Source organism: Pungitius pungitius, chromosome 14 (assembly GCF_949316345.1).
Source record: "Pungitius pungitius chromosome 14, fPunPun2.1, whole genome shotgun sequence".
Taxonomy (NCBI): domain Eukaryota; kingdom Metazoa; phylum Chordata; class Actinopteri; order Perciformes; family Gasterosteidae; genus Pungitius; species Pungitius pungitius.
In genome coordinates this window covers 14720056-14732907 of record NC_084913.1, presented here as the reverse complement: position 1 = coordinate 14732907, position 12852 = coordinate 14720056, and the positions used below count along the sequence as shown (strand labels likewise).

The window sequence follows — 12852 nt, the reverse complement described above, 5'->3', positions numbered from 1 at the left end:
ATAATATGTAAATCAAACAAATATCAAAGATGACAACCTTTAAATGTACAGTACTATTCATAAAACCACATGTAACTGCTTCCCAGAATGAAACCATGTGAGGTATTAAATGGAGAATATTTGTGTTAAATATAAATCACTCTTGTCCTATACCCCTTAGTGAAATATAATTCCAAGATGGCATGCTCCTCTGACAGATCAAACAGTACGGTTGAACTAAACAATGGACAAATAAACTTAAAAATGACCATCCAAGGCGAGGACGTCTCATTAGTCATACACCCAACTCCTCTCTCCTAGTTCCTTGAGGAAAGAAAACTAGGCAAAGACAAATATCGATGGCCTCTCGACCGATCTACACTCTCTGAAGTGTTTACCAATAGCTCCTCCCGGAAGTCTGAAAGCATGTGTTTCACGTCCAAAGTGTTGATGGAGAGTGCGAATCAAGTAGTTGAGAAGAACAAAGTGACTTGAGCTAATGTGTGTCAGCTCACGCGTGCCACAGACGCCTCGCACGTCTCCGTGTCGTTGTCTAGGCGCCGGCAAATTTGCCACCTGCCGCGAGGAGTGTCTGCCATCTGACAATAAAACCGAGGGACCCGTTGAGCGTGACAGCACACTCTTGCACTCTGATTTTGCTCCGTGATGGAAGATGGCTCAAAATGACTGCAGCTCCCTGTGTTTTCCCATCAATGGCAAGTGTCTGCAGGAGCGCGTGCTGTATCATTAGGTGGACATTAGGGTTCAGATGCTTCGCAAAAACAGTGACAGCTCCTACAAGCACCAGTGCAAGGAAACCGCAATTTAGCAAAATACTACGAGGACTATTTGAAAAGTGGAGCTGCGTATCACAACTGTATCATCCACAGCAATGAAATCTTTATGGGCATAATTCTATGCTTTTTTCATAGAAGACATCAGTAAAAGTAATTTACACAATCGAGGAAATCGCATCATCTTGTTCAGAGCTGCTTTGTCATTATTTTTTCGACCGGGACATTTTGTGTTGTTTCAAGTTTCCTTTAGTTGTGCTCATTAATGACTGTATCCTCCTATCGCTTGCAAACAGTTCCTCAGTTGATTTGCACGCCCACGTAAGACAATTTGAATCATGTATCACTTTGCAAATGGTGAAACTTACTCGAGGAACGCTGGTTAGCTTTACACCAAGCACTGGCTAATAAGAGCCATCAGAACCTGGCTACTGACAGCCGGACGGACGGGTTTTGTTGGGGGGAAGCATTAAAGGCCAACATTAAGCATTATTACCATGCACTGTACATAAGAAGTGAATGAAGTCATTGCAACGCCAACAATTGATTTGTGTGACTGCCATTTTGAAGCCTCGATCCAAGGCTTGGCTTTTTGGCACGTGAGCACCTGTTTCATGCAGAGGAGGCCCGCGGAGACGTTCATTGCTCGGATACCACCAGCGACCTGACGATCACAGTAAGCCAGCCTTAAAGCGCACTGCTTTATAGGCTATTTGCCTCTAAATGGACCATTATTTACTAAATGACCATCATTCTTTATCTAGACCCTACTTTTGGAATCTCACTAGATGCACAGTGTTGCCAGTGGGGAGAATGCTCGTCTTGAGACATTAACTTAATTCTTAATTGTCCCCTAAACGTACCGTTTTTCTTAAATACGGTGATACTGGCCCACTGAACCAGCAGGTTGCTAATGCAACCTTTGGTGTTTTCCCCACAGTTTCTGATTGTGTATTGTGTTTTTTTGTTTTGATTAACACACAGGGCCTGAGGCTATCATTACATCATTACGTCTCACTAGTAACAATTACGCCTGTGCAGAGAAACCGACACAATGAGCACCATAATTCAAGCACTTCATGCTCAAAGAGTAATAGGGCTGTGAGGTTTACTGGGAAACATTGAGTCAGTCTCTTTTTGGTTATTTGCAATCCATAAGAACAACAAAGCCGTGAAGGAAACGTGGTTAATGACATGTTAATGAGTATCTGTTATTTCATGCCACCTACACTACTGAGCGTGTTTTTGGTCAATAACCCTGACTGTAATGCAACGCTGGAAACATGACGCACTAATGTGTTTGGACTCCTCCACAGCTCTTCAAATAGAACAAGGAAGCACAAATGTACTGCTACACGTCATCACGGAGCGCTCAGCGCTCAGCAGCTACTTGTCTTACGTGTGTTGAGATTGAGTCACAGTTATAACTTTATAACAACAATGAATAACCCACAACAAATGCTCTTTAACGGGGTAAAACAACACAACACAACGGCTTGTCTCACAAAAGCGGCAAACAGCTGTTGGGGCAGCCGGAGGTCCTTTTCAGGGTCAATGAATTAATGTGTTTACTTGAAAAAGCAATACTGTCACATACCGGGATCCGGTTAGAATCTTTCTAAATATCGTTATATGGATGTTTGGCCACACAGCACAGCCCTATGCGGAAGATTGAAAATACATCACACACTATCAGCATTGCATATCTCTTTGTGGGCACACAGGTACTAGACATTCAGTCTGGCCCAAAGCTGCTGGTCTGGCAGGAGGAGTTGGCAGCAGGAAGGAAGGTGTGGACTTTCCTCCAGTGGATCGCAATCCGCTGTCACCTCTCAAATAGCTCAGGTAGCCTGGCTGACCCCCCCTCCCTCATAGTCTGTAGCTGGTCCCTCGTCGGTCATCCTAGAATACGACACGTACCTGTAAAACCGACACCGAGGAACAATAGTGGCATTTGTGCAGACACATAGTTCATAGTGATTTTGGTGAAATAATTTGGACAAGAAGAGTGGAAAGAGAAGAAAGGGAGGGAAAGAAATGGCAAAGTCCTTACTGGATTGATTACAACAATCTCCCTCTAATGTTCTATAATATCTCAGCCTCAAGGACTTCACTCCAGGAAAAACCTCGGGCATTCGCTTGGGGAGTAATCAACACGCGATCTTATCCTCCTCCCCACAGACATCATGGTTACCAGTTTCACTGCCGCTGAGAGGCTGCCTCTTTCCGTTCACAGGATCCACTAATTCATTCCTCTTTGTCTCGACTACAAAGGCAGTAGAAGTACTTTAGATGATTCTCTCAGCTGTTGGATGTTAGTCTGAGTAACCCGTGCTACGCGGTCGAACCAGTACCCTCCATGAGCCCGCTGAAGTTATCCTTCCCTTGTTGCTAGTTTCCACTACTTTTACTGCGTTTCTTTTTAATGAGTTTATTTTATTTAGAAACCCACTTCAGACTTTTGTTGTGACTCATTTCTAGTCGAGTGAGAGGTCTGTTCATGTCCATGACCTTCTTGCTGAGGGGTTTGCTAGTGGTTTCCTTCAGATGGTGCTGTTATGGACAAGAGTGCATGGCACATGGCAGAAAGGCTGGTTGGACAAACTCTGGCAGCTCTACAATAACCAACCTGACCCTCTGCAAACAAAGCACGTGACTGGGAGAGCTCTCCTACGAGTGTGTTTGAAGCCTGGATATGCTGCCAGTATTTGTGGAGCGAGGTTTCCCACATTCACTAGTTGCTGCTGCTCAGGAGAAGCTTTGGCCAAATAAGAGAGTTTCTTCTGGGCTTTGACTTTTTTTAGTGCATCATAAGTTTATAAACCATTATTGATGTTGGTTGAGTTGACAAGGTTAACTTAGCGCGTTATCCTTGTAACCAGCATTGAGAGGCTGTTTATACAGGACCCTTACTGTGTATATACGCCAAACACACTTTGACATTATTTGTCTAGTGAAGTGAATAGGTTAATAAATAATCAAATATTGGATTTCATTCTCTGTAGCCCTTCTTTCAAAATCACCTCTACAGGTGTGTGTGTGTGTGTGTGTTGTCCACAAAAAGTCTCTTACTTACAAGATTGGAAGGGAAAACAATAGTGGTTCCACGTTTAGTTTAGTTCATTATTCTTTTCTTTTAATAAGTGAGATCCATTCCTTATGTTCTTCACACTGGTAAAATGGCCTACGATTAAGTCAGTATGCATGAATTGCATGATGCAAAGTTGAAAAACAGATGTTGGAGGAGAGGACTTGTTGGTTCTGAACCTGTGAAGAAACTACGGACTTTTGAGAAGGAAAAAGCATTTCCACAAATGAAGTTGTGAAAGGTTTGTCCAAAGGGGCCACGCGCCGTGTTCTGTGCAAACAGCCGAGTCTTTTCAAGCAGCTTGCAGGGACGGCCGGTCGCGTTTGGTTTGAATACTTAAATAGGCTGCTGCTGGGAACCACATCTCTGCAGCGGTGGGGGAGAGTATTTTTGCATTTTGGCAGCATTTGTAACTCCCATAATAATACCACAAATGTTGTTGTTGCAGTGAATGGTGTGAAAACTGAATAGAATATGAAGATCTTGCCGATCCAGAAGATGAAAGCGAGGTGCTCCCAGGTAACCCCATGCTTGGTTGCCGAATGGCCCTGCTGGGGGGGGTGAAACACGGTTTCAATGAAAAGAGGCACTAACAAGGCAAGAAGGTGTTCATGGATTCTACACAACAGTGGGTGCCCACGAGTAAAGGTCAGGCAAAACCTGCAGTATTGGCACAGACAGAAGTTGCTTCTGTCGGTGGTAGATTTCTAAAAGTAAAAATCACAGGAATCCACTTGCAGTTATGTGCAGTATGCTTTTCTCCTGAGCCCCCGTTGCAAAAAGCCCCATTTTGGCAGCAGCTGACATCTTTAGCGGATGGCCTGTGGCATCACTCGCTCATTTGGGACGGAGCCTTTTGGCGGCGTTTTGCTATTGGCTCTATCTATAAACAAGCACCCTTAATCAGTCCGCATGCTGGGGGCAGACTGAAGCCTCGAACCCTCTTTACACCGCGGCTCACGCTCTTTGTTGACTTGTTTACTTTGGCCTCAACCCTTCATCCCTGTGTCCATCTTGCTCTACTGCCTCTCTCTGGTGCGCATCACAACAGAAGTATAATTAACTAGAGATGTGCACTGTGCACAGGGGCAGGTCGTGCCCTCCTACAACCGCTGCTGCTTGGTGTGTTTAAACCATCGCCAGCCAGGATTTCCTCGTCCAGACTGCAAGTATACGCCTTTAAGGGGTGTCATTTGAACTGATACGTGTTTCTGTTTAAGAGAAAACGTCGGTCCTGCTGTGGGTACGCTGTTTTGCGTATTGTGATTTACATGAATTCATACAATAGAAGAACAGTCTCTAATCATAAGCTCTTTATTACACAAATCCAAACCCGAGTAGTGGAGTAGCCGATTAGGAGGAGGAGGAGGAGGGAGTCAGCAGTCATTAGCTGTGTCTTAAAGTCGCTAGGCTGCATGCTTAAGGACGCATTCGTAGGCCGCATACGTCACTTCTGCTGTGCCTCGGCTGCGACTTGCCCGTCCTGTTCCTTGGGCTCCTCAGAGCGCGGCAGCAGCCCCCCAGGAGCCGATTTCGAGGACATGTCGGATCTCTCCTTTGTGGCCCAGCATATCCCAGCATGCAGTGCGGGCAGACGAGGATTTCACTCATTCAGAACGGATAAAGCTACAGACTTTATAAAATAGGCTATGACAGGTGTTGATCGTACACATAGCTATGATGCAGAAATAGAAGGCTGAGTCCAGCGCTGTGCAAGGGCCATGGGGAGACAGGGGGAGGGATGCACATCCTCACACACACAAACACAGAGACGGAATGCATCAAGTCCCTATGGAAACCACCCACTGCAGACGCTATAGACAGCAGCTGCAGAATGTGCGTCAATGGAAGACATTAGATCCCTGGTGTGGACGGGTTGCATATTGGGAACAAGGTGGAACGATGTGGGTCTCTGTGTGTCTGACTATTTTTGTAGTACATTACAACAACATTCAATTCAAAGTTCTAATGAGAACTTTTGATGCATTGTCTTTTGTTTCTGTATTTCATGGCAAGTGATAACGAATCAGACCTCTGTGGTCAACTCAGGAATCGATCCGAATTGAATGAAACCAATTTTGGTGGTTGGAATGTAGTATTTAACTGCAGCAGAAATCAAAGAAGATGAGGGTGAGGGTGAAATCATTTTGATTTTCAGTTGAGTTATCTTGCATTGGTTTTGTTTTTGGGGGGAAGTATTTTGCATTCACAATCCATAATAGGTTTTTTATTTCCTTTCTGAAAGGATATTCTCATTGGATAAAATTAAAAAAGTAAATACTGTGCCAAAAAGTTCAAATGAATTATGTACATTTCCTCCCTAACATACAGTATTTTGTTGTCTGGCATGTGTGGAAGAAACAATGGCTCAGCAATGTGACTCAAGGCGCATGGGATCATTTGGATGATTATAACGAGGATAATTAGCAGAGGGCTGCGCCTTGTCTGACGCAAAGTGCTGGAGCTTTACATCATTTCACGTGCAGTCTAATTCATCAGCGTCATTGAAGCAGACACTGACTTCCTGGCCCTTTAATAATGGGGCCATACAAGGCATTGTACCGCAAATCTCTTTTCAGACAGCTCATTAAATAGCAAACATACCAAGTCAAAGACTCAAAGTGGAACACGGACATGAGCAACAATAAACCACTCACACATCACGTTTTGTTTTTACTCTTACGCCCCCATCGGTACAATAAGGGGCCCTTTGTCGTTATGCTTTTGTTATTGTAATTCATCACAAAAAAATGTACTTTATATTTTTTCAATGAAGTGGTAATTGCAGTACAGCTACACAATGAGTTATGATTGCATGATTTGCCGCAATACAGAAATTGTCTCAATGATTTCATTGTTTTGAGTTATTTAATCATTCCAATCCGTTTCTTCTCTTTTTTGGTACAGGAATGTTTAGAAAGGACTGGTGGGGATATTTGATATCAACGCAAACATTTCCAGAAAGGTCCCTTGGGGAAGACGTTTTGCTTTGTGCAGTTCGTTTTATGGTTGTAATCATGCATTGGTTTTGTCATGTACACCTGCTGCACTCGCCTGATGCTCTGCGCTAATGTTGCTGTTGACATCAAGATCTTTTTGTTCAGTGCTCAGCAAAGCAACAATAACATCCGATCTCCAGCTGTTCAGTCCATGTCAACAAAGAAAAAAAGGGATATCCAGTCAGTGGTCCAGATGTTTCCAAGACCATTGATATGAATAAATAAATAAAAAACACCAGCAGAGATGAGTAGAATTAACATGATTGGCAGAATTCCTGCTGCTGCACAACAAACAAATACTGCAGCCATCTGTAACACCTTTAGTTTATCCCATTTACTATCAAATCAGATCACGACGCCGCAGCGTCAGTTCGAATAAAAGATATATAGACATATGGTGTATGGAAAATGCTGAATTACAAGTATTTACACAGGCTCAAGTGCGCCAAAAAGGGGGCGGGAATTAACCTTTTCCAGTGTAGGAAGGACCACCACGGTCTAAATAGACCCAACAGAATCTTGGTTGGCCGACCACAGTAATCCTGTTATGTGTAGCATATGTAGCTTAGTAGGGGAACGCAGCAGACAAAAAGCACATCAAAGTTACCATTTTATTGACATTCCCCGGCAAGCCTGCATGTCATTTTCATAGAGCCAATGTCAGTTCACTTTGTAATGCTACATGTACAATTCTATAAAAACAAACAAATGGGCAGCATTGGGGCCTCTGCTTGAGACGGAAGAGAAGAGCTACAACAATAGTGTTCATGAGGTTCCCACGGCTTTAGTCTGCTTTCTAGAGCTATTGAATGTGTCTGACATGCAAACACAGGTTGAGTCAAGCACTTTTAGTGAATTCCTACATGGTTTCCTTTACAATAGTGTAAATTGAGACTAATTATCTGCCTTGACATTAATTGTTGTGTCATGTCCAAAAGGAGAGTATCGGCGTATCGTAAAGGTTGTGGAGACTTCATGTCCCACCTCTGTAAATTCTTGCAATAAAGGATCCCATTGTATCTAGCAAAGGGCTACAGACAATGAACGCATGTGAAATCACTCATGAATCACAAATGAATTGTTCACTGCTCCAGATGTTTAATATGCTTCGTATGCACTGTTTCATGTCACAGTTGCTTTGCTTTATGAGATGTATTCACAGTGAGTAACACCTCTGCAAACATTCTTTTGTTTAGTCAGTGAATCAGATTAGATTTTATTCTGTTCTTTTGACAGTATCTAATATTATGCACAATGTTTTATTCTTTAATTCCTTATATGAAGACCAGCACTGTTGTGTCTTTGCTTCCTCGGTGCTATCTCAGGAATCAGGAACATTCCTTGTATGTTAGACATATAAGGAATTTGACATGGGGGTTGGTGCTTAACATTGGACAGTGAGACAATGACACAAAAGACAACACGACAAATAGCACAATGCAACAAAGATGACATGTGCAATCTACAAATTAAATGTAGAGGGTTATAAAATAAAAGTGCAAGGAGCCAATTCAAAATGGCAATTAAATCACAAAAGTCAATGTAAAAAAGAGTCAATAAACTGATGCGCTCACATTAATACAAAAGCTTTTTTTTTAAAGATGCCTTTTGAGAACTAAGCAACGTTGGCTTATGAAGGGAATCTGCAATGTTTCACTTAATGTCTAATCACGTAAAAGGAAGTGCGAGGATTGGATGATGGCCAACCTCCCTGACCACTCAGCCCGACCAAACACCACTGATAGAGCTGACCCCCCCCCAGGAGGAGAGCCAAGACTGAAACTAAACTAACCCAGCTGGGACCTCGGGCTACTGCCCACCCACTCGGACAGAGTCTGCAAAATGACTTCAGGGAGGTAGCTGTGTGTTCTGCCCAAATCCGTACAGAGACCATGGCTGCACTGTGCAATCGTCAATCAGGCTGCACTTGACAGGTGGACTGCAGGACAGAGGGCCGGACAAAGTACAGGAGTCCGGGGGGAGGAGAGAAGAGCCACTATGCATCTGTGATGCTTGGTGCTCCAACCTTCCCCTGGTGCCCGAAGAATTGTTTCAGTTGCTGCTGTTCACATTTGTCTTGATGCAGATTGGAAACCAAAATGCAGTGTGAGATTGCTCTGGTAGTTTGTCCTTTTTGTGTTGTCTAACATAAAGGGGCTAGGCTGAAAATCCAACCTTGTGTTGCAAAATGACAATAAATCATCCTTGAATCCTTGAAAAGTAAGTTTCCAGATCCTGCAGAGCTGCAAGGCCCTGAGTGCAAACACGTGGTAACCTTAGATTCCCTGAAGATGGGGCTCATAGGGGAACGGAAACATGTCATGAAGTCATTAGTAAAGTCAATTAGTAAGTCATTACTACATTTTCTTCCCTCTTTTATCTATGAGACCAAAAACCAATTCAATTTGATTCATTTTCATTTTTTCATTTAACAGCGGTATTAAATATAGATCAGTGGATGCAGAGCTCATATCGAGAGAAAAAATATCAAATTAAACTTTGTTACTATCGACTTTGAAAAAAGACAGTTTGTGACCTGAATGGAAATGTTTTAAATTTGTCAAACATATCTCTGTTGTTCTAAAATCAAACCAAATATTTTTGTAAAATCACGATAGTTTACATAGTTTCACATGTTTGGATGGTCAAAGGCAGATGTACTTGTGCAGTGTCTGTATTCCTGCTGGCTTGCTAGAGAATATTGGCATCGGGAGATGATCAAATTGGTGCTGCTCTGTAACAGCTGGATGAAGCAACTGCTTGAAAACAAGTTTATCAACCACGTTAACAGGCTAATGTGATGCTCAATATTTACATGTTTCCTCTGCCCCCAATCAGCCAAATCACTTATGAAAGGTTAACAATTAAAATCACTGTCAGAAAATCATTCTAAAAAAAAAAAGGACCAATACCAATCCACCATGTCAAGAAGGCTGCTTCTTGTCAAGCTGAACATACTTCTACACCATCCCTCTACCGTGGAAGCTGTTTGCTGCTCCACTGAATGGTTTGTAAATTGAAATGTGAGCCAGTCAAATTGTTGGGGCCTCGAAAGCTCGTGTTTATGTTTGGTAAATGCAAAATGTTATAAGAATACAGAATACACGTTGAATGGCTTGTTTTCCTCCCTCTACCAGGCCTTTGGCTGCAATTTTATTATCTGTGTGAATTCTATTCAAATGAACAATTGGCCTTATTTGCTATGCTATGTCAACAAGAGCCTCAGTTTACTGAGTCTTCGATCGCACAGAGGTAAAAAGAACTATTTACCATCTTGACTTATTGATACAGAAAACAACTTCCACTTTGGATTTAAATCGTTCTCTTTTTTTGGGGACTCGTCTTGTCGGATGTCATTTTAAAAACAAGGTTCTTTTATGAATTGCCTCAAAGTCCAACTGTGGTGAAACACGTCAAATAGAAGTGCTAGTGTTGGACACAAAGTGGTAATTTACATTCCTTTCAGCAACAGAGCCTCGTTTTTATTTTAAATTGAAAAGCCTTTCTTTGGAAATATCTAATACTGCTGATATCTAGTCCTGATACAACGAGTCATCATCAGTACGGGCAACATTCGAAGAAACTAAACTCCAGACAGGTGTCATTCACAGAATTCTGTTTTTAATGCAAAGCTGGCTTCAAGTTCCGTGACGCTTTACCCTCCACCAATGACGACGTTGCTCCATGCAGATTGAGATGGATAATCCGCTGAAACGAGCCTTGTGATGCAGCAAATGAGGCCATCGAGCTCTGCTAGGCAGCAGTACTCACAGGTGAAGTCGAGGCTCAGTTCCACTAACGGAAATGCAGTGTATCCGTTACACTTCGTACCCTGCATGTAATTGCTCCCCAGCCTGGTATTTCTTGGGAAACAGGAGTTTGTGGCTTTCTTCCTTCAGAGACAAAGATCTGGCCGAGTTTGAGACTCAGCCTTTATATCAAATGGCTTCCGGGTGTGTAGTAAATGCATGTGAGCCCTCTGTTTGTCCTTGCCAAATGGTCTGGACCCTTTGTGTAACATGCATGCAAATGTGGAAGGGAGAGACAATGAGGCTTAACTGGAGAACTCCAATGTGCCGGTGCTGCAGCAGCCTCAGGGAAAAGGGAAATAGGAATGGATGACAGGAGGGATTGTCCTATAGTTTTTTTACACTTTCCAATTGAATGTCAAATTTGCTAGTCTTTGTTATTACCCTTACAACCAGGGTCCACCTCATGAAGAAACTTGGTATTTCAGTTTGTTGTGCTGAAAGTATCTTGAAAAATAATCTGTCTAAAGGTGCGCTATATTTTTCTTTCTCACCAATCATAACGGACCAGGCTTTTTCAGGAGAGGAGCTGGAAGTTGGGGCCAGTAATCTTGAAAAATAACCTTTAAAGCGTCCATGTGATGCCAGAGTAGCTGGCACCATTCGCTCTCAAAAATGGCTAAACCTAGGGTGAAAGTCTGGTGAGCAGTGTGTGCAAAGGGAGGGAGGTACGTGTACAGGTTGCACCGCCAGTCATCACTAAAATTAAATAACATCATCAGATCAGATGGGGATATTATATCCGCAAATGTCTTCTTTTTTCCCTCATTTCCTTTTGAATAAATAAGTTTAAAAAGAGATCACCAACCCTGCCTTTATAGAAAGGCCTTTTGACTTTCAGATAGAGAAATACCGATTTTATCAAGAAAGACGCTATGAGAAACGTCTCATTAATGTCTTTTGAACATTAAAGTATGTGAACTTTGCGAGTAGATAATTATGAACATGAAAAAGACCAAAGTATTTCCCAGGACAATTCACTTTCAGTTTTCAATTTGGAAGAATTTTGCTGATTAATCATGTTTCACTTTGAACATGCCGCTATGCATATATATTTATAATCTACAGTATTTACAGGACACTGATCAGAGACCTAGAATTCATCTCAGGAAGAGAAATGAAAAGAAAAAGCAATACAAGAATCAAATAATGAGATTTCCAAATATATGCAGCGAGCTGACCACACCACCTGACAACTGCCTTCGACTTCCTCCTCAAAAACTCTACTTTTCTTAACAGAGCATACTCAAATTAGATTTTTCTTTTAATTTGAGATTCTCTGAGCCTCCACCTCTACACACCCACACACACAACTTTCAGCTGCCGAGGAGCTTCTTGCTTGAATGAACGCAATAGATTCTAAAGTGAAATGGGACTTCATATCAAAGCCAGAAGAAAAAAGTGCTTTGATTTTTCACCCGCTTCCCACCTTTTCATTTTTTTGGGGCAAGGGTTGTCATTGACTGCACTTTTTTTCAAAGCAGATTTATTTCATGAATTTTCATCAAGCGCTCCTCTCAGCCATCGCCTCCTAAAAACTATGTGAAATCACAGCGCATCGCACCTCTGGACTCCGGCAGGGCGCCATCTCCACAACCGCTTGTCCTTTTCCAGGTTTTCTCGCTACTGCTGATCAGCGTTGAGCAACACCTGAACCCTCTGACCCGCTCCGTCCGCCCCCCCTGCAACCTGTCTGTGTTCAACACTCCTCTCCCCCTTCTCTCTCCTTCAGGACAGTTTTTCTGGGTGAACAGCTCTGCCTTCGGTGGCCCCTGGGTGCTGAGTCCTTGGCTGTGGGGGGGGCAGGGCCCCTGTAGCCTGGACATGGCCGTGTTCCTGCATCCCAGGCAAAGTGGGCAGTACACCTTATGGCTCGTAGAGCGGGACAAACCGCCACTCGCCCTCTTCTCCACCGACACGCTCCCGCGCATCACAGGGTAAGCACGCCGTTTTACGCATGCGCACCACACAAGGGCACTAAATAGAAACGGGCACTGAGGGGCAAAATGAAAAAAGTGAAGGATTTGAATAAATAGTGAGCCACAGTGAATAAGATGTCGGTGGCTATTCACGCAGGATGGCCCTAGCCACGCGCCAACATTTCTCTTAGAATCAGCTTTGTTTGTGTTTAGTGGAGGATCTAAGCAGCAGGCTGTGGGTCATTGCCTCCGAGTCCTGAATAG

General features: G+C 43.1%; 1 protein-coding gene across 2 annotated transcripts in view; it reads left to right on the top strand.

The window, feature by feature from the left end:
* The window catches only part of alk (ALK receptor tyrosine kinase), a 265070-nt gene that overhangs the window by 147101 nt on the left and 105117 nt on the right, over positions 1-12852 (top strand). For both annotated transcript variants that reach the window (XM_062557175.1, XM_062557174.1), the window contains exon 4: positions 12402-12606. In XM_062557175.1, the coding sequence (XP_062413159.1) occupies positions 12402-12606 (205 nt within the window). The remainder of the gene's footprint in view (positions 1-12401; positions 12607-12852) is intronic.